Raw genomic sequence first — 23822 nt, forward strand, 5'->3', positions numbered from 1 at the left:
TTGAACACTGGTTACTTTGTGTCATACTCTGATCACAGACTGTACTTTCTGAAATCATTGTTACAGCTATAACTATGTATTCTTTTGTTGCCCATAGTTTTGAAACACAGACTGTTAATGCTATTTTTACTGCATACACAAAAATAAAAGTAGTTTCAGAAAATGCGTCTCTACATCATTTTTACCTTGACATTGTGTCATTCATCGTGGAAATTTAGAATTCTCCAAAAATATGCATGGTATAAACATCTGACGAAAGGAAAGAAACAGGGGTACGCTCTCAACCGCATTGCTCTCCAACAACAAACATGTTGTGATGCTACCAAACGCTGAGTCTGGATGTATTTTAATGTTTAAAGGACTGTTACTGGATGTCTGCATTATTAACAATTGTATGGCATTGCGCGGTGTGCTTAGGCTGTGTTTTTTGTTTCATAGCAGGGCAGTCAAACATTCCAAACCCGATAGGGCCAGACACATTGCCATTAACTACAAAATGCATGTCAAAAAAGTTCTAACTAAAACTAAAAATAGTATGTCTTTCTGGCAACTTTGCCGGGATCCCAAGACCGAATAAAGGAGGAGAGGTTGAACAGAGCAATTCAAATAACATAAATGAATAGTTATGTATTATTATTATGTAATAGTTATGCGTTACTATGCTATGAATTTACTGGTCTGGCCCACTTGAGATTAAGATAGGCCGTTTGTGGACCCTTAACTAAAATTAGTTTGAAGTTAAAATCTTACTGGCATTGTATGAATTATTACAGGATTAAATTACAAAAGAGGGGTAGTCCACGCCACTTAAACTCCAGTATAACCCTAAATCAGAAAAATACAGACAAATTGGGCTCTCTGTGAGATCTACTATTCATCTGTTGCTTGCTTTTAAGACACATACATTGACTATTTCACTTACAAGACTTCATCAATAATATATAATTAATTTAGCTTTCACCCTACTGTGACCCGCCATTGTATCTGCTGGGATGAATGCGCTCCTCTCTTTAGTCTGGCCGCACCATTAGTAACGTTCCCTCGTACAGACTGCAGGTGGCGCTGTTGCGTCGTTGCGTCGGATGATCACCGCTGAGCCTCAACAAGAAGAAGACGAAGAACCGCCTGCGTCTGAAAACATCCAACATGGCGTTCAGTTTTGGCGGAGCCACGAGTAACCCAGCTGCAAGTAAGGATATTTTAATTGAGTGTTGGGAGTATTTAAAATGAGAATCAAACAATGCCAGTTTCACATTGTCCCGATAGTGTTACATTTGTGTGTGTACATTAGAAAGAAATAGTCAACCGATGCCCTCTGAGCTCACGTCAAGTAGCAGTCATGACGATGGAATCACAATAATGCTTCTTTAACGTTACAACTATAATATTGTGTGACTATACCTCGCTTTAATGTCAAAGTTTGCTTCAGTGAAACAGCACTCGTGTGTCAGTCAACGTAAAAGTTACATTAACGTCACTGTAACGGTTAACGTTAACTTACATATTGTTGCTATCGCAACAGCATTTGGCTAACATTAGCTATTTTGGCTAACGAGTAACGTGAGCGTTAACTCTCAAAGTTCACCTCATCCAGACGGTCCTTTTTTTCTTTCTTTTAACCAAAATTATTTCGCAGCCTGCTAAATCTATTGTAGTTGTACCTTAACGTTGCTGTCAGGACACCCAACACTCACCGCACTCTCTTATGTTCATGTGAAGGCACGTCCGGGTTTTCTTTCGGTTCATTTGGTGCCAAACCCACCGCATCAACGGCAGCGTTTGGCTTTGGCCCCGCAGCCACCACCACAACCACCGCCGCATCCGGATTCGGCAGTAAGTCCAGAGATGTGACCCTCATCGCAGGGCGGGGGCCCCGCGCCCCAACTAGGAGCCACAGTCATCCCACCCGCCTCCACTGGGCTGTTGGTCGCCGTTATTGCGGCAGATCTAACCGCTTCCGTTGGTTTGGGAGGGTCGCAGCCACCTGCGTTGGAGCAGTTTTTTGGGGGTCCAAAATGAGAATTTGGAGAACTTTACCTAATGGTGGTCCCCACATCCTATAGGGTTCGGGTTAATTTAGGTTGAGGATGAAATTAAAAGAATGTCAAATTGATGGGCAAGTGAGCTGTGGGATACTTTATTAATAATTGGTCATTTTGCATCTGTAAATTGATATACAGGTAGCAATATGTAATTTGTTTTGCTCACTATTTTGTAAATCTGTTATGTTGTTAATTCTGTACACATAACATCTACCATACTTGCTTCCATCCTCCCTCAAATTTTTTTGTCTAGATAATTAAGCGTTACTGAAGCTCCACCAACCTGTTTTTGTAATGTAAGATAACTTGTTAAAATCTGATGTAACTTTCTAAAATAATTATTGTGTCTCCTGTGTGTTTTTATAGGAAATGTGTTTATCGGTTGTGCAAACTAGAATTGCTTCTGTTGTGGACTCAGTTGGTAGCACGAGGCATGAATGAAAACACAGAAAATTGTTATTTACACTCAATTTAGAAAGAAAATGAAAAATAGTCCGGTATGTATTATCAGATAAGAGTACCTTTTATTAAAATAAGTATTTAAACCGTATGAAGATGAATGGCTTTCTGTATTTTCAGTTTCTTGTATACAAAAAGGTTTTGCATGTAGTTTTGTGAATGGTTGTTGTAACCAAATCTGGCTGTCGGTTTAACTGTCGGCCTTTTTCTTGTGTCTGCTTTTTCATTCTAGCTCTGACAGCCCCTGGTTTTGGGGCAGCCGCCACTACTGCTGCCGCACCGGCCACAGGATTTAGTTTTGGCTCCACCAACACTGGTAAGATACATCTTTTTGTAGTAATTAGCTCATTCAAGTCTGACCTTTCTTCATTTAACTCCTCTGTGTTATTCTCTCTCTCTCTCTCTCTCTCTCTCGCTGCCTGCCTCCGCTGGCTGCAGGATTTGGGGGGCTGGGAGCTGGAAGCACCACGGCTGGTGGGTTTAGTTTTGGGGGGTTTGGTTTAAATGCCAACCCAGCAGCAGTCAGCTTTAATGTGGGGTGCTTTGGTACAGCAACCACCACTGGCACTGTTTTCAATTTTAGGAATAGCCTGGCTAGCACAGGTAGTTGACCTTTGTAATTAATTAATCAGTACACTCTGTGTCTGTAAACACACATTTTCATCCATCTTCCCATCAATGTGGTGCAGCATCTTTTGTATCTATCAGTATCTTTTGCCATGTTGGTTGTCTCAAGTTTTGTGCATTTATTTTAATTTGCATGAGGAGACTCGTTGGATTATCTGTTCTGATTTGTGTACATTTTTACCTTCTGACCGATGAGCAATGCTAGAGGGAAATCAAATTCAGTTTTCCTTTATGTTAAAGTCAAACCTCAGATTTTTGTCTTGTGCAATTAGTCAGCAATTTAATTAATGTATTTCTTCCTTGTTTTGATCTTACCTTTATTTTAACCTCCTTCATTTCATTAGGCATGATTTGCTTTGTTTTCCAGGCACATTTGGTGGCTTTGGGACAACTACAACAACTGCTGCTGCACCAGGGTCCACATTTAGCTTTGCTGGTCCTGCCAACACTGCAGGTCAGCAGTGTTGCTCATATAAAAAAAAAATGTATTCCGTTTTCTATTTTTTATAATGAGGATGTTCTCCAGTTTTTCCCAACTGTTATCAAAGACCGGTTGTAGAAATATGAATCAGTTCGCTAAATTCTGAAACTAATATCTTTACTACTCTGTGATGCAAAAACATTTTTTTTTACAAATGTGTTGATGCCGTTACTGTTCTGTGACCACGGCTTAGGGTTCTGGTGTGTTTCAATGTGGCCATTGTCATTTTCAATGTGTATTCACTGTGGTTTGGTGCATATAAAGGATAAACTCCCGTAGGAAGCCTAATGTAGATTACGGTTAATAATTAAGTATCGTAATGTTTTGGAAAAAAGTTAGAAAATGGAAATAAACTCCAAAAAACTTGAGTTTTCTAAACTCTCCCGTTTTGTGTTGGCATGGCAACAAAGGCTGTAAAATCTACACTCATCAATACACTTTACACTGGAATTGAATAGCATTACTGTCCATATGTTCTTACTGTGTTTGCTCAATCTTCTGCTTTAGGAGGCCTGTTTGGTAACACGCAGAACAAAGGTTTTGGGTTCTCCTCTGGGCTTGGCGCTGGGACCGCTGCAGGGGCAACGGGATTTGGAACTGGGCTAGGAACAACTGGCCTCGGTGGGTTTGGAGGCTTTAATATCCAGCCAGCTCAGCAGCAGCCAGGTGAGAGCTTGTCTTTCCAGATAACCGTCTAAGTGTTTCCATGTGACGAGTAGGAAATTATGATCCAAAGAAGACTTTTGAGTCTGAACACAAAATCTATTTATTTTTAAAATAGTAAATGACTGATTAATTGGTACATTTAAGTATTCCCTTGAAACACCATGTTTGAATGGCCTCGTATCACAATCAAGTGGATGTGCAGCAGTATCAAGTTTTTGCAGGGTTTTCTAACACAGAAAGCTGACCCACATCATGCACAGCTCCTGTACCCATGTGCTGTGCACCTCTTATCACTGCAGAGGGCGACAACAAGCAGGCAGTTACATATTTCAGCTCTAACATCATCAGTCCAACAGTGTGCATCTGAAGCACAAATAAACGACTGCAATTAGTGAATACATTTGGAAAAAATTGTTAGATTTTCATTTAAATATAAACTCAGTCATTGGGTCAGTAGTTTTTCCTCACGTAAAGAATAGGACACTCTAACGTGTCATTTTCCTCTCCCTACACCTTTTAGGGGGCTTGTTTGGCCAGCAGGCCCAGCTACAGGGTCAGGCTCAGCCCACCCTGCTCTACCAGCAGGTCACTGCTCTTTCAGCTCCCACTTTGTTGGGAGATGAGCGTGACTCCATTTTAGCCAAGTGGAACCAGTTGCAGGCCTACTGGGGCACTGGGAAGGGCTACTACAGCAACAACAACCAACCCGTTGACTTCAGCCAAGAGAACCCTTTCTGCAGATTCAAGGTAATGGTGGATACTTAGTTTGAGGGCTCAGGTGTGCTGTAGAGTTCCTTTTTGAATATGAACATCAAATCGTAGTCCTGTTTTGTTTTATTCACCAGGCGGTCGGCTACAGCTGTGTCCCAGTGAGTAAGGATGAGGATGGTTTGGTGGTCTTGCTTTTTAATAGAAAGGAAGCTGATGTGCGAGCTCAGCAGCAGCCACTGGTGGAGTCCCTCCACAAAGTCCTGGGAAACAACCAGACCCTCACTGTCAATGTGGACGGCGTCAAAGCTCTGCCCAATGACCAGTAAGTCATCCATGGCTCCCTAATGACTTTCAGAAGAGACATTGAGTGTGTAGAAATTGGAATGGATATACTGTATGATTGATTGTAAACAAATGTGCGGACTTGTTCCCGTGTCTTAGGACCGAGGTGATCGTTTATGTGGTGGAGCGTTCTCCCAATGGCACCTCCAAGCGCATCCCCGCCACCACGCTGTTCAGTTATCTGGAGCAGGCCAACGTCAAAGTCCAGCTCACGCAGATCGGCGTGGTCATGTCCGTGGCACGCACAGAGCTGTCTCCGGCTCAACTCAAGCAGCTGCTTCAAAACGCACCTGCAGGTAGGCGAGTGCATGCACATTTTGTGCCGTCCTCTCGCTGAACTCCAGTGTGCATTCTCCAGCTCCAGCTTTTTTTGTGGGGGGGGGGGGGGGGGACGTGCGTGTGTGATTTACTTCTGAGACTGTTGTGTCTTTTCACTCAGGAGTGGACCCCATTATTTGGGAGCAGGCTAAGGTGGACAACCCGGACCCAGAGAAGTACGTTTGTGTAGAACATCTGTCTGATTCCACATATATTGCCATAGGAATTAAAGACTGGTAGATATTTGAGATTTTTCTGTGTAGAATTTCACATTTTGACTAGCGTGCACATTATTGTACCAAATATATGATACAACCTCAACCAGTTTAGGCTGTATCTAATAACCATAAGCCATATCAAAATTGGCACATCTTCTATCTTTGTGGCTTACAACATAAAAGAATACATCTTGACTTAATGTGCTCAGTCTTGTTGTGATTTAATAGTTTTATATGATGTGCTTCACCAGGTTAATACCAGTGCCCATGGTGGGTTTCAAGGAGCTTTTTCGCAGGCTGCAAATCCAGGATCAGATGAACAAACAGCACCAGACCAGAGTGGATGTAAGTGGAAACACTGCCTGTTCCCGCCTTTCTTTTGCCAAAAGGCATGGGCAATGTGCTGATTACCGGCAGGAATTTGAAACAAATGTTGTGGTGCCAAGGACAGAGTCCACAGATGTCCTATTCATGATAGCAGGTTGTTTACGGCTGACATTACTATTACAAATACAGCTGCAAGTGTTGACCTTAGAGTAAATAAGGAGGGAAATACTATATATAGGCTATACAAGCATCTGTGCTTTGTATTTCAGGATATTAACACTCTTGTAAATTGGGTCTATCAAAAGCAACTTGCCGATATTACAACCAAATACAACACCTAACATGTGGGAAATGATAAATCATGTTCTATTTTATTATGTTGCTCAGAGAAATATCAAAAGTACATAACTTTTTTTTTTTTTTTTTCAACATAAAAACAATATGTATATATCTTGAAATCTGTGCAGGATTGCTTAACATGATAAATTCCCTCCCTCCTCTTCTTACTCACGTTTACACACGCTTTCCGACATGCAGATTATATCCAGTGACATCAGTGACCTCCAGAAGAACCAGGCGACCACAGTGGCTAAAATAGCCCAGTACAAGAGGAAGCTGATGGATCTCTCTCACAGGGTGCTGCAGGTTAGCTGCCTCGCCGATCTGCCTTTGTTCAGTGATAGTGTGTTTTGGGTTGAAATGACCTGTGATGAATACCATCTCCATATTTCATAGAGTTTGAATGAATGCCCTGGCACTGTCTGTGTCTTTCCCTGTTTTATCGTTTCTCCGCCAGGATTACTCACCTTTTTATCTCCTCCTACATCCCTGTTTTCCTGGCAGGTGCTAATCAAACAGGAAATTCAGAGGAAAAGTGGGTATGCTATCCAAGTGGATGAGGAGCACCTGAGGGTGCAGCTGGACACCATTCACTCTGAACTAAATGCCCCCACACAGTTCAAGGCAAGTTTGTCTAAACTTTATTGAGTTTATTTTGGGAATAAGAAGCAGTTTAGTGAAACGACACCGAACACTGTTGTTACAACGAGGATGCTGTTACAGGACTGATTATTTTTCTTTTTGGTGTTCTTCGCAGTACTTTGAAATGTAACCCTCCAGTGGAGACAGCTCTTCTACGTGTTACTAATATTTCTTAATAATAGTTCTTAATTCCGAATCATGACATTTATGCAGTCTTTTAAAAATGACCTTTGTTCACAGTGAGCTTCAAGATCAATCCGAAGTTTCACTGTGTTTGTGATGGCTTTTCTTCCAGGGTCGTTTGAATGAATTAATGTCCCAAATCCGGATGCAGAATCACTTCGGGGCTGCGAGATCAGAGGAGCGCTACAGTGTTGATGCAGACCTGCTCAGGGAAATCAAACAAGTGAGTTGGGTACTTGCACACAATGAATCTTATTTTAACATCCGGGCCTTTTATTTCCCGTGCCAGTTCTCAGAACCAGTCCTTCTCACGTTTTATTAAATTTATTAAATCATTTCCTGCTTTATTATCTGCAGGACACCTTTGAGCCACACGGGGGAGACTATGAATGTTCGTACTGTTGTGATCATTTGTAGCCAATTTAGGACGTTGAATCTAATATGAAATTCTATCATACATTCTGTTTGTTTTCCTGTAGAGGGGAAACGCCGGTTAAATGCTTACATGTGGTCTCGTTAATGGAAATTTTCAAAAAGTGTGTCCCTCATAAAAGAAGTTTGGGGAATTTACTTTTCTAGACCACAGCAGTTCTTGGAAAAGATTTATAGATTTTGTACAATAACTCACACACCTTCCTCGTCTGTCCCTTTCAGCACTTGAAACAGCAGCAGGACGGTTTAAGTCATTTGATCAGCGTCATCAAAGATGACTTGGAAGACATCAAACTCATAGAGCACGGGCTGAGTGACAGTGGACACATGAAAGGAGGCATTCTGAGCTGAGTCTCCCCAACCAACGCACACACACACACACACACGTATATTAGGTTCTGACTCAATAATCAATCCTCACCTATACGGGTCGCTTTGTCCTTTTTTATGTGATGGTATAGGATTTATCCTTTGAGACCATTTCGTTATTTTTAACACGACTTTGCCCCACTACCAACAAAAAAAATGTCTGCTTAATCTGCGCTTTCCAGACTGACAGGAGGAGCTTAACATAAAAACTCAACATCGTCTAATAATAGCTGGCTTCACCTTTTGTTAAAGCAGATTATGGAAATGAGACGATGGTTGTGGCTGACGAGTAAACAAACCGTAGGGCTGAGTGTGCGCTGTCTTTGAATACATTGTAAATACATCTCTGTATTTTGTTTTTTATGATGTCAGAATGTTAATAAACTTCATTTAAATTGAAACCGTAATGTAAAGGTTTTATTTTACCACTTTCTTCCCCATCTATCTGCATCTTGTTTTTGATCTGAAGATACTTTTGGTACTAATATGGGACATCTATCGTCACCGGTGTTTACCTTTTTTAGACAAGCCCTTTTCAACATCTCATCAAAGTAGGGCTCAAGTTGATCGGATTCATGTCCTGGATTCGGACTGATTGGCAGTTGAACTGATTAAGCAGCTTCCAAAAAGATTATATCCCCTCGTGCAGCAGAGTCACCGATATCCCGAGGCTCTGAATAAGGGAGTTCTTCAAATCCAAAGTAGAAACACTGGAAGTAGTGACTGATGATGACTTTAGTCATTTAGTTTTGCAGAAAAAGATGCAGCCATGCAAAATTTGACCGATAAAGAAATGTTGCCAGTGTTTATAAATGACAGGAGATAAAGCTTTTACTAACTATTAAAGCGCCACCTTCACATATATATATAGATAGATAGATATAGATATATATATATATATACACTCACCGGCCACTTTATTAGGTACACCTGTCCAACTGCTCGTTAACACTTAATTTCTAAGCAGCCAATCACATAGCGGCAACTCAGTGCATTTAGGCATGTAGACATTGTCAAGACAATCTCCTGCAGTTCAAACCGAGCATCAGTATGGGGAAGAAAGGTGATTTGAGTGACTTTGAACGTGGCATGATTGTTGGTGCCAGAAGGGCTGGTCTGAGTATTTCAGAAACTGCTAATCTACTGGGATTTTCACGCACAACCATCTCTAGGGTTTACAGAGAATGGTCCGAAAAAGAAAAAACATCCAGTGAGCGGCAGTTCTGTGGGCGGAAATGCCTTGTTGATGCCAGAGGTCAGATGAGAATGGCCAGACTGGTTCGAGCTGATAGAAGGGCAACAGTGACTCAAATAACCACCCGTTACAACCAAGGTGGGCATAAGAGCATCTCTGAACGCACAGTACGTCGAACTTTGAGGCAGATGGGCTACAGCAGCAGAAGACCACACCGGGTGCCACTCCTTTCAGCTAAGAACAGGAAACTGAGGCTACAATTTGCACAAGCTCATCGAAATTGGACAATAGAAGATTGGAAAAACGTTGCCTGGTCTGATGAGTCTCGATTTCTGCTGCGACATTCGGATGGTAGGGTCAGAATTTGGCGTCTACAACATGAAAGCATGGATCCATCCTGCCTTGTATCAACGGTTCAGGCTGGTGGTGGTGGTGTCATGGTGTGGGGAATATTTTCTTGGCACTCTTTGGGCCCCTTGGTACCAATTGAGCATCGTTGCAACGCCACAGCCTACCTGAGTATTGTTGCTGACCATGTCCATCCCTTTATGACCACAATGTACCCAACTTCTGATGGCTACTTTCAGCAGGATAATGCGCCATGTCATAAAGCTGGAATCATCTCAGACTGGTTTCTTGAACATGACAATGAGTTTGCTGTACTCAAATGGCCTCCACAATCACCAGATCTCAATCCAATAGAGCATCTTTGGGATGTGGTGGAACGGGAGATTCGCATCATGGATGTGCAGCCGACAAATCTGCGGCAACTGTGTGATGCCATCATGTCAATATGGACCAAACTCCCTGAGGAATGCTTCCAGCACCTTGTTGAATCTATGCCACGAAGAATTGAGGCAGTTCTGAAGGCAAAAGGGGGTCCAACCCGTTACTAGCATGGTGTACCTAATAAAGTGGCCGGTGAGTGTATATGTATAATGCTTGTCTTTCTTTTTCCCCAAATGGTCAACAATGCTCTCATCAAGAAAAGCAGGCTTCATGTTTTTTTTTTGTTTTTTTTAAGTTTTATTTATAATCAACCAGGCCGATCATTAAGTTATACATAGAACTCCATGAGATACATCAACACTCTCTTAATGATATTTTATAAAAGGGCAGATAATGTGAGGGGATGAAAAGACCTTTCTAGATTTGCACGTGTCGATTGGCTGATGTTTTTTGGCCCTCGGGTATTTATTCAGGGAAATGAGTCAGCAGCTCCAGCTCCTCGTCCAGGCCCTCCGGTATGTGCAGAGACGTCCACCAGCCGGAAGGCCTCCATGAACTCGTTGATGTCGATGCTGCCGTCCTTGTTGAAGTCGATGCTGCGGGCCAAGTCTGCGATGGCCTTGTCGCTGATCTCCGTCTTCAGATGAGAGCTCAGGAGTTTCCAAGTCTGACGAAACTCCTCGAAAGAAATCAAACCTAGAAAGAAGCAGAGGAGGGGCGGTGTGGTACACAGTCCTTTTACGCAGTTGGATTGACTCATAAATGATTACCCTTATAGCTCAACTGTCCCTACTGACCTGAGTTATCTGTGTCTATGATGCGGAAGATGGTTTCCAGGTTGGAGTGGTTTTTGTACATAGTCTCCAGGATGCTGTTATCTGAGATCTAAAAGAGACTGAACAATCAGTATTTTGTGTGTGTGTGTGTGTGTGTGTGTGTGTGTGTGTGTGTGTGTGTGTGTGTGTGTGTGTTTGTGTTAAAGACCTGACCTCCAGCTTGGGCTCGGTGATGGAGAGCTCCCTGATCCATTGCTGGTAGTCCACCATGCCGTGCTCGGTGCTGCTGACGAGCTGAGGCCGCAACACCCTCCAGGGAAGACCCAGATTAAGGATTCTCTCCGTGGCGCTGGCCCAGTGCGTCAGAGAGATGAGCCCTGACACACACACACACAGACGGAGGCGTGCACTGTGATGCACTGGCCCTTAGTGCGAACCGAGCGTTGTCATGTTCATCCCTGCTGCTCAGTACCTTTGTCGTTGGGATCGAACTCCCGGAAGGCACCGATGAGGTCGGACCTGTGCACGAACAGCTGTTCCCTCAGAGCTCGCAGGGCCGACCTCTCTGTCCACCCGACACTTGACGAAGAGCAGGTGGAGGAAAGCATTCTGACCTCTGCGCCATGACTCTTTGGAGATCACCGTCCGCTTAACCACATTTTGCCATTTACCTTTGTCTCAGGGTGAGCTCTCTGCACGTCCTGCTGGCCTGGTATTGAATGAAGTGAGGAACCAGATCGGGTCCCATTCTGATGTAGGCTCCTCTGTTGCTGCCCACCTCGTAGTAGTTGGACGCCGAGAATATAGTCAGCACCTGAATGCAGCAGAAGTCACTGAGCTGATTTCTCATCCCCCTCTGATTTAATTCTGAAATTCTTTTTCATCTCCTGCTGTGAGTTACGAGTTGCTTCAAAATCTTTTTTTTTCCCGCCTGAACTCCTTGCTTTGCGACTCACCCTGCGGTTGTGGCAGAACTCGTAGCCGTCCTGTTTGCACTCATGGGAGCGGATGAGCAGCTGGAGGTCGTGTCTTCGCAGCACTTCCTCGGTGACGTCGGGCCCCCAGTAGCAGCCCCCGCCTCGCACCTCGTTGGGAACGCAGCCGTTTTGGGGCATCGGGTCGCTCCACAGCACGTCCACTATCTGGGTGGCACGCAGCAAAGGTCACGTGACGTTAAAACCGTGATGCATCATGGGGCAGGATTGCGTGTGCATACTCTTCCTGCAAGTTACTTGTTTCCACTCATCCACGTCTTTCCCCGTTGCCTGTCCGGACTCCGGGTCTGAGTCGGACCCCTTCTTCACCTGGCCGTAGCTCTGGTCAAACCCGGCCTGCCTGCGCCTCCTTTTCAGCTCCTCCTCCACCGACCCGTTGGGCTGACCGCCGGCGGGCGCGCCGTGGAGGGAGCGGCGCGGCAGTTTGCGCATGCGGGCCGTCGGCGAGCCTTGGTGGGTCAGAGAGCGCACCCGGCGCCGGCCTTCCGCTGGCCCCCCGGCCTCCTCGCCGCTCCTGCTGCTCGGCGCGTGGGCCTCGGGGGGCCTGAGGGCCGACACGTACTGCACACATTCACACGTGCACGGGTCAGATACACTTGATGTTGTGTGTGTGTGTGTGTGTGTGTGTGTGTGTGGTGACCGTTGAGGATGTTTCTGGCTTTGCAGTCTGCACATTTCCCCAAATACACAGATTCTATTGACCTGGAGGGTCTCTCTTACTTTGTGCCTGTCCACCCGGGCGATCACGCCAAGGTCCGTCGCGTCGGAGATCCCGCCGTGCACAATCAGCACCTTGTTGTCAATCACCGTGGCCAGAGGCAGCCAGCTGAAAATCTTCTGGAGGAGCTTTAGGATCGTCTTGCCGTGCGCCTGCAGACCCAGTCAAGGTGTGGTGACATACACACTCGCAACTTAGTGAGCCAGGGACTCCCTAACTTGTCTAGTACCCCCATGAAATTCAAATATTTTTACATAATTGTCCAACACACCTGATTCTGATTCACACACACACACCTTTGTGTTAATCACAGGTCGAGGTGCTACCATAAAGTCGACCAGCTTCAGCCTTAAAATTAAATCAATCTAACAATAATGCAACAATGCAATATGTAACAGTAAAACACAGACAGTATCCATTTGCATTATGTGTAATACCTCAATTACTTTGTTGGTTTTACTAAACTAATATTTGGAATGCAAAATGCGTAATGAAGGATTTCATAATTACACTTTTCTTAAGTACTGGATAGGAAAAGTTTGTCCATCTGAGTTTAAATTTGTCTGAAAGCACGATAATAATTAAGTTGAAGCAAAATGTGCACTGTAAACATACCCTATATTTGCCCAAAACTTCTTTAGTGAAACCATATCTGGAACAAACACACAGGAAGAAACAATATTAGTGTGAACATCATCGATGAACAATTGCATGAAGATCTACAGTATGAGCATATGGACACAAAGTAGTAAAAGCAACAGAGCAGCTTACCTGAGGTTAACAATGTGGTCCTCGTGGTTCCCTCTGTTTAGATGGACGTCGTTGGGATAGACCAGCAGGAACCCAAACAGGATGAGCAGGATTTCTAAGGAGTTTTTACCGCGGTCCACAAAGTCGCCGTTGAAGACGTACGGCTTCTCGCAGGACGGCAAACCGTTCTGGATGGGTCGAGTTGTTAATCAAAATGAACGCACACCTGTCTGACGATGCAATTTTTAATGATGCGCGTACCTTATAGAAAATCAACAGCAGGTCCTCAAGTTGCCCGTGTAAATCCCCTGGGAAGGGATACATCAGGCATTAACATCATGTGCACCTCGAGTGCCGTAAAGTGCAGGAAGAGCTCGCCGCTGCGTACCGCATATGGTGATCGGCTTGGAGCGGCAGCAAGAAATGTGACTGATGTTTGGAAGAATTCGTAGAAGCCTCCAAGTTTCTCCAAGAAGCTGCAGAACATATCGAGCATGGAGCTGCTACTGGGAAAAGAACAAGCAGAAAAAGGCCACCGCAATGTGCTCGCATCTGCTTTCGAGCATCTCCCTTGGTGTGTGTGTGCATGACGGGGGCCTCTGCACTTACTTGTTTGTGCTTGAAGGCCTCCACCAGCTGAGACACCCCGCAGAAGGTCATGGGGAAGGTCAGATGGGGGCCGGTGCAGCTGGCGCTCACTTCGATGCTCTTGTAGCAGAACTGTCTCTCCCACTCTGCGTCTCTGCAGAGTTCATTCTTTCGAAAGATGTGAGATATTAGATTTCCTGCGTGAGGGGAAGGGAGGAACGGTGGATCAGTGCGGTAGAAGAAAGTATGTTTTCTTTCATCTGAGAGTGAGCCGGCGGAGCTCAGCTTAGCTCGCTCGCTCAAAGTAAACAGGAGTCTTACTTTCACTGCTGGCCGGGGTGAAGTGGTCCATCAAGAAGCCAAAAAAATTGTAGAGCTGAAGAGAAGGGAGAGAACACAGTGTCATAGAAAAGACTGAATGACTGAATTATAAGTGCAAGCGATCACGTTAGTGCTCATCAACGTGTTCTCATTGGTGTTAAAGTCAAAGTGACAGCTGAGGCTGGTGAGAATGTGATTCTTATATGTGGTCATAAACAAAAGTAATCTACACAAATACATTTTCACCAATCGGTGGGCTGAATTAGAAGTTAAAGGAACACTACATCTATTACAATTCATCCTCTGGGTACCACAAATGTAGCAAAGTCATTCATTCCGCCTCATTGTAACGCTAGAGGAAAAGGCTTCATCCTCCGGGGAGCCTGAACCTCATAGAAACACCTCCAATAGTCGTTGAGATTTGTCCTCGACAGACTGACGTGGCCAATAGTCGTGTCACAGAGCACCTTGATCTGGTCCTGCTCTCCTGCATATTCGATAGACTGGAAGATGTTCCACGTGCACCTGCGTCTCATCTCCAGACGGGCAACGTACTGGCGGTACCAGCGCTGGATCAACAGAGCCGCTCTGATCGCTGAAGAGCGGGAGAGGAGGAGGACACACCTTTTGAACCTTTTTCTCTCCACCACACTACAGGCACCATGTCAAATCGAGACGGGTCGACTTACCGGTGGCAGCTTCACAGAGTGCAAGGACATTTGTTAGAGAAAGTTAGCAAACGGCGTGAGACGCTGAACTGATACCGACGATGTGTTGGAATAAAATTTATATTTACCCGGAACTGAGATGGTCACTGAAAATGAAAGATGGCAATGATACTGACGTTAAATTATTGCAAATAAATGAATAAATAACGCTTTCTTTTAAAACGTCTATAATAAACAAGAATGATTTGGATGATGCCCACACCTCTGTCAACTTTTTGCAGCTGTAGCTCAGATTTTCCCATTCCACATCCCATGACCCTTTAAGGTTGTCACAGTCGAGACACTTTCACGAGTGAGCAAGAGAAATCAGATCAGTGGGTTTTGCAACTTCCGAATGATGCAATAACATATTTCTTTGAACAGTATAACACATTTCTCTTAGTCTACATAATGATACATATGTATTTACTGTAAACATGTTTGTTAAAGGCCTTCAGCATTAACAAATTCAATCATTTGGAGAAATCATTCCCATCAGTCATAATTACCTGATGTTTTACAACACAATGGTGAACATATGGATAGAATAACCAATGACCACTTTTGATTTAATATAAAAAGGGCCTATTAAAAGTAGGTGTTAGCGAACCTAATTAAAATACTAAAGAATCGACAGCCAAATATAAACAAAGAACTGGATTCACCCAAAAAGAACCTTACCTGGCCTCGTTCCCTTTATGTCATCACTTCCGTTCACCTCTTCTGCGCCTTTAAGGAAACCTTGTTGTTTTGTTTCTTTAAGAAGGAAAAAAAAACGAATCAGAAATGAAGCATGCCTTATTGTTTAGACTTTTCCATTTACCGAGCTGGCCGCAGTGTTGTCATGGAACGTCCCCTCCGTGCTGCCACAGACTCTCATCCATCACCAACTCACACACTGAAGGCTTGTGAGTAGGACAAGTGATCACTGAACCCAAACAAGATGCAAGTGGATAAGGATTAAACTTTACTACAGCTGGCATCTACGCTGAGTAAACGGATAAAGGCTCTGATAAAGGGCAGCGTTTGGAAGGAGGTCGGCTTGGCCTCCGCTCAACACCCGTGTCATCGTTGTCATAACGACGTCGTCATTATTCTCTCCATTAACAGTCAATTCACCAGAGGCTAGTCTCTGCAAACAGACCTATTTCTTAACTATGTTTTATCAAGCGATAAATTATACTCTTACAGAAATGGATGAAACTGCATGAAAATGTTATCCTATTTTTGGTCTTCTGGTAATATATATATTACAGCTACATGGAGTAGAGAGGGTGCGCCGGGAACTGAAGGGCTGGTGGTTCGAACCCTGCCTTCTCCATGTCAACATTTGAGATGGAGTGGGGTAACTGTTTGACCTTTATGTATATTTTCACTGCTACAGTGTTAAGAACAACCGATTTAAGAAGCCAATCGCATGCAGCTAGATGTAACCCAATATTGGGGCTAATCAGAAGGGGGCGCTAGCGAGCCAAATTTTTCATTCCACACCTTGACGCCCATCGACACATCCTTGCATGCCAAATTTCACAACCTTGCTAGTATCCCAAGCAAAGAAAGAAGCCTAAAGAATGAAAATAATAGTAGACAATAGAAGAACAATAAGTCATCCATTTTGAATATGTTGGTGCTCCTGCGCTAATTAGCTGTTTAAATTTTAAGTAAGGCTCAATGTGTTGTAAAATGAGTTAACCTTTAGATTAGATTACAAGGCTACACAATGTGCATTCATACATTTTTTAATATGTCTCTATCCTTATATCGCATGTGAATTCCTGTTAATGTAGCGTCTCAATCTGTGCCGGATGAAATCCTGCAACATTTTTAAAAAAATGTCTTCTGTGTGTTGAAATACATGTGAGGAGTTCCCTTTTGTACTGTATGCATCCTCCACAGTCCTTCATCTGTTTATGAAGGGCCTTTGTGATCGCGGCCAGGAGCAGCTGTCGATGGTGTGACTCCCAGCGGCACTACGGCGAGGAAGTGGTGGGAGATGTCTGATGCTCAAGGACTCTTTGTAGGATGTTAACAGCTGCAGGATCCCACAGAGACCTCAGGTACCTGTGTGTGTGTGTGTGTGTGCACATACACACATGCATACATGCCTATTTAGTGCAAGTCAAGATAGCAGAAAAATGTAAGTGCGTAATTAAGATTGTAACCTTTAAGAAAAAAAAGCCTTTCACTGAAGAAATAAGTGCATATAAGCAACTAGCAGACTTTAAATCTATTTGAATTTGTAGTTTTTGTAGCCGATGCTTATTAGCATGATTATTTAGTTGTTGGTTTAGGTCTTTTAATGGGATTTGTTCACAGTATAGGGCTTCATGGGTTTATGTTTATGCGTGTCGTAGAAATTAGCACTGAAATTCTGCAGCCTTATGAAACTTTTCCAGCAGTGAAAAGTTGAGCTGAGAGGTCGACCTGAGGGAGATTTTAAGAACGGGGAACTGTTTTGTTGAGACCTGCACAACATATTTGTGTTAGGGTTCCAAGATAGATTCGAGATAGATGCATAAAGTGCTTTAGGGTTAAGAAGGATTTGACAGTGAAGACATATTCAGACGAGGTCATAACAAGTCATATCTGAATAAATGATGCAATACTATCAGCTCTTCATAGGTATTTTAAAATGATCCCTTATCCAGACTATTGTAATATTTAAAGTCCACTAGTCGGCCGCTAGAATTAACAAATATACACTTAAGTAAAAAAAGCAAAACCACACTTGAAATCACACCATTACAAACCAAATGATTGCATTCATCCTCAGAACAAAAGTATCATCAGCAGAATGCACTTTGAATATAAAAGGTAAAAATAACAGACTCATCCATACAACACATTTGCATGCAACGAGAGCCAGGCTTCTAAAAAAAAAGCTGATGCAAGCTTATAGGGAGGATTCCTGTGCCACTGATTTTGAGTTATGATTTAATAGACAAACTGCACTGCGTGAACGTCATCAATAACAAATGAAAGGCAGGAGGAAGCTCACGCAGCATTTAATCACAGTTTTTCACTTTTTAAACAATTTTTTTTAGCATTCAGTTCATGATTGTGTGTTAAAACCATGGGTTAAAAATGCAATGTAAGTCGCTTTGGATAAAAGTGTTAGATAAATGACATGTAATGTAATAATTACAATGTTGTTTTAGTATCCTGTCTTTAAACATCGGCTCAGTAATAAACACAAGTCAATGGGCACCTTCTATGGAGATAAAGCTGAACATTATGAGCTTTGTAATGATTTTTGTTGTGCCTATCACACTGGTCCCTAAGGGTCCATGATAGCATGAGGGGAATTTGTAAAGCAATACATTCAGCAAACATTTCGATAAGTCTGGTTGGCTGAAATTGAGGCATGATTCATCAGTGGATTTCTCGTTTGTTTTTTCGCCACCGTTCTAACTAATCGATAGTTTGATCCTATGTGACATCCTTATTCTGCTTGTCTTGGATCCATTAGTCTCCCTTTGCGTCTCTCCTGGCTCATCCTCCTCGCTCTCTTTCACACACAAACGGTGGACAAGACAACAATGTTAAAAATCCCAAGGTCATGCCGGGGTACGGGAAGATAAAAACCCAGGTTCCCAGGCCCCGACAAACAATAGCTAGTGGAGCAAACCCCCGCCTGGTCACTCTTATCTCCTCCTCCAACCAGAAGCACAGAACCAACCACAGCCTCAAACCTGCCGCCAGGCCCGAAAGCCGTCGACCTATAGATTGACCATCCAGCTCGTGCACCATGTCCTTTACGTTTTCTGCCCTGACGATGCTTCTGGGCTCTTCCGTGGCGATCGCGTTTGTCTTGCAGCCATCCAGGGAAGAGCCTTCACCCTCTGCTGTTTCCCGTCACGGGTCAGGATCAGACTTTGTTTTGCAATCTTCTGCTTTTCGTCGCGTTTTCCATTCTTTTAAAAAAAAAAATAGCATCAGCTCACAGATCACAAGGTGTATTTGTTCTTAAACCTTTTTTAACATGACTTACAGGGATGTTCTAGATTCCGGGTAGGATTCAGTGTAAGGTTTTTTTACAGAGATGTTCCACATTGTTCTGTTTTACAGCAGTAGAATCATTCTATCCTATTCAACGCAACATTTTCTCTCTTTGCTTGCTGAGTGTATTGAGACAGCAGGTCTGGCATCTGCAGCTTTTTGGGTCTTGATTCTAACAGTTAACTTTTTTTGGCGAAGTTTCAAAGATTTTCATTTTTTTTCTGTGTGTGTGTCCTTATATATATATATATGTATATATATATATATATATATATATATATATATATATATATATATATATATATTTTAAATAGCATGCACTATTGTGTAAATAACCTTTTGAGGCACACGTTGTCCAGTTGCCAAGGCGGGTCATTGCAGTCCATCGGGAAGGCCCTGCTGGGACTCCTCAACCTGCAGGCTGAGCCACAGCTGCCCGCTGGTGGGCTGGATGGTATCAGAGAGCAATGGAGGACCACGTTCAGCACCATCGCTGGCAGCGCCAGGGACGCACCAAGTGAGTGGAACCCAAAATACAAAGAAACCACTGTTGAGCCCGCGCTTGTTTTCTGTCTGTTTAATACTTAGCTGCAAGCCAGTGTTCTATGTCCTTCCAGCTCCAGTGGCTTCTGGCAACTCTGTGTCGCCTACTGTTTGCAACAGTACGAGCCTGAAGTGCTGCTCCGTGGCCTCGGAGGTCTCCGTGAAAGGTGTGCAACAATGTTTGAGCTTGCATATTGACACGAGGGAAAGAAATGTGCTGTAATGTCTTCTTCTTGTGTTTGGAAGATCTGGGATGGGACAACTGGGTTCTCCATCCTGCCAGCCTGACCATTGTTCAGTGTGCGCTCTGCGACCCAGAAGGGAGCCCCGTGCAGGGTCCATCCACCCACGGCAATGTCCAGGAGGCTGACTCACAGGTATAATCCTCTAAGACGTTCACATCGGGAAGTGAATCCCAAATGAGCTTTCATTGTATAACTGATTTACAAGCATTGATGCTTTCATTGTGCTTTCTCTCTTTGTCTTACAACACCAGTACGGTGTCTTTGTACTTAGGTACTTTCCCCCTAACTGTGCCTGAGACTCAGTGTCTTGGAGCTACACGCAGCCCATTGCGTGCGTTCAAGGCGGGGAAACAGCTGCCAATAGATTAGCCTGTTTTCTCCTTCTGCCAACACAAATTGACCCAAAGCAAGCTAAGACACAAAGTCGGTCAATCAGAGACGACGTGTGTGAGTTCTAGCATCACATTTTGAAAAGTCTGATTAGTTATTTTGTTTCTTACTTTTTGTGTATCTCATTGGCATTGGATAGAAAATATTCGGTTATATATGACCCCTTATTTTTGGTGCACAGTAATTAATCATCCACCAGAGCACATTCAAATATTCAAATGTTTTCTCTTTTTCTTCCTCAGGTGCCGCGCTGTGGTCCCATCTCCCAGGAAATGGTGCCCGTCCTCTACGTGGACGAATTCAGCACCCTCGTCATCTCCTCCGTGCAGCTGACCCGCAGCTGCGGCTGCAAACCCGTTGACCTCCTCTAGCCGCGCAGCAGAGAGCAAAAGGTTGTTTTATAGTTCCGAGTAGGCGAGCCACCTGGCAAACAGGCAAACACACAAAATATACAAAAAAAATATGGGACATACATCACCTGCTGACCTATCTTCTTCTCCCTTGACTTATCTTAGACTCTTAGTGCCTCTTGTGTGTACGCAACACGGAGCGTGGGAACCAAAGCAAAGTTTCTCCAAGAACTCCGTTTTGCATTCCTGTTTTCTCCATTCTAGCCAGAATGTGTCAGCGCAGATCCGTTCCACAGGCCAAGCATAAAAGTGATCAATTAGGATTTGAATGGTGTGACTGATGATGCTTTCTAAATGCCATGTTAATCATATGAAATTACAAGCTGAGTTTAGTTGCTATTATGCTTAATTAACAATTCGATTTGGACGTTTTTTCATTAATGCATTTCTGTAGGTAAAATAGCATTAGAATAATTTCTCTTGCACCAAGAGCTGTAAGTGGAGTGCATCTGAGAACTCATCTGCTAAGTGCCAGTTCATCTTTAAATAAATCGCATGACTACAGAGCGCTATTTAAAGCTACTAACTGTTACTGAGTGTTCCCTTTCAAAAATGTGAGACTTTGCAGAGCCAAATCCCGCAGGATGTCTCCTCTTTCATTTGTGAAACAGCTATTTCCTCTTATGGGCAAGAAGTCAATTCAATCCCAAAAGTCTCACCGAGTTCAAATTAAAAAAATTTAAAAAAGGTTTCCCTAATAAATTGGGTATATGTTTGCCATTTTAAAGGTCACGCCTTTTTTTTGCAGGGAGAGTAATGAGAGAAGATTGTTGAAGCTGAAGTCACTCCACCTAAAACTTAAAGCACAACATCTGTGCTTTTCCATAAACAGGCATTGGCCTCCTCTCTTTTCATGTTTTAACTAGTAGAAGAGATGAAGTCGATAATGCGGCCCTGCAAACTTCCCAAAACTTTAACTGCACAAACAATGAAAAAAGAAGAAGAAGGAAGGTCATAGTAGTTTGTCTTGGCACACTGAAAGGATCACATTTTTGTGTTTTGCTGTGATGTGTGTGAATTGAATATTGAAGCCTGGCTGACAATATACTACATTTTGATTTACATAACATGTGCATTCATATGCCTTTGTAACTGCGTAGTTCTTTTTGGATGTTTGTTCTCCTTATAGGTCTCTTTGACCACTTTTTCATGATTAGTTTGAGTTTTTCATTTTGTTGTATGATTTTACAAGTTTACAAGTTACCTCACCTTTTCTGTTTTTCAAAGATTATTTTCACAAATAGACAAATATACTTGTTGGACGGATATATCACCCCGACTCAATCAATACCATGAAGATAAAATGTTTTAATGTGCTTATGACATTTTGAATCATTGTTTGAATAAAATTGATAGAAAGACAGTTCTCAGTTTCTTTTCTCCTGTCAACATTTATCGTGTACTATGATTTTCAAATATTCCTTCGCGAAAGCCTTTTCTTGTGCCAGCCTTTCGGGATTTCATGCCTGCTGGACATGTCTATTCTTGAAGGAGAAAATAGCAAAGGAAGAAATTTTGGCACCGCGTTCAAGGAAATTGGACGCCAGTCAGGGGACGAGCAAACATGTTGCGCACTTCTGAGCAGACTCTGAGCAGTGTTTGTTCTCGGGGACTATATTATATAAATATTTTCTTTGCTGCAGGGGGATCCTTAACTTATGATTGTCAAGTTGTGGGAGGATCACAGTGAGCGCGGACCGCGGCTAAGCAACTGCTCTACTAAGAGGACGGCCAGACCTGGGTCAACATCTGGGCTCGACACTGCCAGCAACTTGATGCTTTTTTGATACTGGACAGAATGTCAAGATATTTCGATGTGTTGGTGTCTTTTGGCGTACTGTACCCCCTTCTGCTGGCTGTAGGGGCGGTGGAATGTTCGGAGAAGGAAACGTTGCTCAAACCAAGGTCGGACAAGGTGTCGGATGTGAACCTGACTAACTGTTTGTTGGAGTGCACTGGGATGACTTACATCAAGAAGTTGCAACTTCAGGACAATCATAATATAAGGCTTCAAGACTCCACGGAAGGTAAGGAGCCTTTTCAACTCTAGGGTGGTTCACTCTTTGTTTAAAAAAAAAAGACAAGTGCTTGCATTGAATGTTAAGAAAAAACATTCTCATAACTTCTGCTGCGTGTGGGCCTTCATGCAAATAATTCATCTTTTCTAGGAGACTTCGGGGGACACTGTTGGTCCACGGAGCTCAAGTGCACCGTTGGGGAGAGGTTTGAGCTGGCCTACGTGGTGCTGCCCGTGGATGTATCCGCGGTCGGACCCGAGCAGCTTGAGGTCAAAGCCACGCTCCCCACCGCCGCCACGCTGCTCGCTCACCACCACCCCGCCACGGTGGCGGACAGCTGTGGCCTCAGGTACGACGTCACGCCGCACTTCAGCGCAGGGCGGGCCGGGGCGTCGTTCTGCGTGCAGGTCGGCGCCCGGGAGGGCGTCCTCGGGGACAGAGTTCTTCGATGTCCGCCCTTTCTGGTCACCCTGTGGCAGAGAGGACCAGAGCAGCACAACCGAGAAGGCCAGTAGAATCTCAGGGATGGAAGAAATGCTCTGAGTGGTGGAAGAGAACCATTGTGAACAAGTAAAAGGCCTCCAAATGTTACGTAACTAAAATAATCCTAATCTTAAAAAACTATCAAGAGTTTAAAAGCTGCTAAATTTAGTGAAGGTCGTCCGAAACCACTCCCCAAAAAATTAACATTATGAATGTAAGCAACAAGCCTGTCAACAGAGCATCTCGTGCAGGACGAGCTTTGAGTCACATGTTATAAAAATGTTCAGGCAGGCGGACCGGCATCAAAAGTGTTTAAGATTATTATTACTCCACACTTCCTTACGGTAACAGTTCTCAATGCAACAATGTTTCCACAGTCCCTGTTATATTGTTATACATGATATACTTGTATTATAATGAATTGTGCATTCATGTGTAAGCAGCATATTACTGTAGAATGTGTTGGATTTTTTTTTGGACACTATTGTTTTTTGGGGTTTTTTTGGATTATCTTCTCAGTTAACAGACTGTTCAAACATAATGCATTAACTTAAATTCCTCACAGCCCAAAGTGAAACCTTCAATTAGTCGAAACCTAAAAATACATACAAATGTAGACGCTTTTACTGTTGTGAAGCCAGAAGAATTAAAAATATATATATATTAAAAACCATCGTGAAAATGTTGGCAATTGACCTTCTCAAACCAGGAAGGTATGGAACAGGTCTGGAAGATCTGCATCATATTGTATAAACTCCAGATGTTTTTTATTCAAGGAACTATAGCTGTCAAATAATTG

The 23822-nt window shown here is 43.4% G+C and overlaps 3 protein-coding genes across 6 annotated transcripts; 2 read left to right on the forward strand and 1 right to left on the reverse strand.

Moving 5' to 3' along the window:
* Positions 1-1076: 1076 nt before the first annotated feature.
* nup54 (nucleoporin 54) lies at positions 1077-8561 on the forward strand. 4 transcript variants are annotated; one of them, XM_062558777.1, is made up of 15 exons: positions 1079-1189; positions 1720-1833; positions 2734-2817; positions 2940-3104; positions 3496-3582; positions 4117-4275; positions 4796-5022; positions 5121-5308; positions 5428-5624; positions 5768-5822; positions 6116-6209; positions 6729-6836; positions 7035-7154; positions 7468-7578; positions 8010-8561. In XM_062558777.1, exons 1-15 carry the CDS (start codon positions 1147-1149, stop codon positions 8136-8138), a joined length of 1881 nt encoding a protein of 626 aa, XP_062414761.1. In that variant the 5' UTR covers positions 1079-1146; the 3' UTR covers positions 8139-8561. The 4 variants fall into 4 exon arrangements, with proteins under 4 accessions (XP_062414762.1, XP_037339686.2, XP_062414761.1 ...); XM_037483786.2 differs by having other exon boundaries at positions 2940-2975; positions 8010-8560; XM_062558778.1 differs by lacking the exon at positions 1720-1833 and having other exon boundaries at positions 1077-1189; positions 8010-8560.
* A 1824-nt stretch (positions 8562-10385) lies between these two features.
* On the reverse strand, positions 10386-16330 carry LOC119226996 (serine/threonine-protein phosphatase with EF-hands 2-like). Its single transcript, XM_062558895.1, has 18 exons — positions 15759-16330; positions 15617-15691; positions 15159-15239; positions 14696-15042; positions 14229-14283; positions 13929-14104; positions 13708-13822; positions 13581-13627; positions 13341-13507; positions 13185-13221; positions 12572-12721; positions 12089-12412; positions 11813-11998; positions 11528-11670; positions 11329-11435; positions 11070-11233; positions 10878-10965; positions 10386-10776 (listed from the first exon to the last, which is right to left on the reverse strand). The coding sequence occupies exons 4-18, from the start codon at positions 14762-14764 to the stop codon at positions 10550-10552; spliced, it is 2055 nt and encodes a 684-aa protein (XP_062414879.1). The 5' UTR covers positions 14765-15042; positions 15159-15239; positions 15617-15691; positions 15759-16330; the 3' UTR covers positions 10386-10549.
* Positions 16331-16918: 588 nt separating this feature from the next.
* gsdf (gonadal somatic cell derived factor) lies at positions 16919-21885 on the forward strand. Its single transcript, XM_037485435.2, has 6 exons — positions 16919-16992; positions 18600-18796; positions 19294-19451; positions 19552-19644; positions 19724-19854; positions 20355-21885. The coding sequence occupies exons 2-6, from the start codon at positions 18684-18686 to the stop codon at positions 20481-20483; spliced, it is 624 nt and encodes a 207-aa protein (XP_037341332.2). The 5' UTR covers positions 16919-16992; positions 18600-18683; the 3' UTR covers positions 20484-21885.
* The last annotated feature ends 1937 nt before the right edge of the window (positions 21886-23822 follow it).

This window comes from Pungitius pungitius, chromosome 18 (genome assembly GCF_949316345.1).
Source record: "Pungitius pungitius chromosome 18, fPunPun2.1, whole genome shotgun sequence".
NCBI lineage: Eukaryota > Metazoa > Chordata > Actinopteri > Perciformes > Gasterosteidae > Pungitius > Pungitius pungitius.

Excerpts from the sequence above, each read along its gene's own strand:
- LOC119226996 (XM_062558895.1), bottom strand. The coding sequence starts at position 14,764 with ATGAGACGCAGGTGCACGTGGAACATCTTCCAGTCTATCGAATATGCA. Across the intron at positions 12,413-12,571 it reads CCCGGGTGGACAGGCACAAA|TACGTGTCGGCCCTCAGGCC; the intron begins GTAAGAGAGACC and ends GAATGTGTGCAG. Across the intron at positions 11,436-11,527 it reads GAGCTCACCCTGAGACAAAG|TGTCGGGTGGACAGAGAGGT; the intron begins GTAAATGGCAAA and ends CTCTTCGTCAAG.
- nup54 (XM_062558777.1), top strand. The coding sequence starts at position 1,147 with ATGGCGTTCAGTTTTGGCGGAGCCACGAGTAACCCAGCTGCAA. Across the intron at positions 4,276-4,795 it reads GCCAGCTCAGCAGCAGCCAG|GGGGCTTGTTTGGCCAGCAG; the intron begins GTGAGAGCTTGT and ends TACACCTTTTAG. Across the intron at positions 7,155-7,467 it reads ATGCCCCCACACAGTTCAAG|GGTCGTTTGAATGAATTAAT; the intron begins GCAAGTTTGTCT and ends CTTTTCTTCCAG.
- gsdf (XM_037485435.2), top strand. The coding sequence starts at position 18,684 with ATGTCCTTTACGTTTTCTGCCCTGACGATGCTTCTGGGCTCTTCCGTG. Across the intron at positions 19,452-19,551 it reads CAGCGCCAGGGACGCACCAA|CTCCAGTGGCTTCTGGCAAC; the intron begins GTGAGTGGAACC and ends ATGTCCTTCCAG. Across the intron at positions 19,645-19,723 it reads CTCGGAGGTCTCCGTGAAAG|ATCTGGGATGGGACAACTGG; the intron begins GTGTGCAACAAT and ends TGTGTTTGGAAG.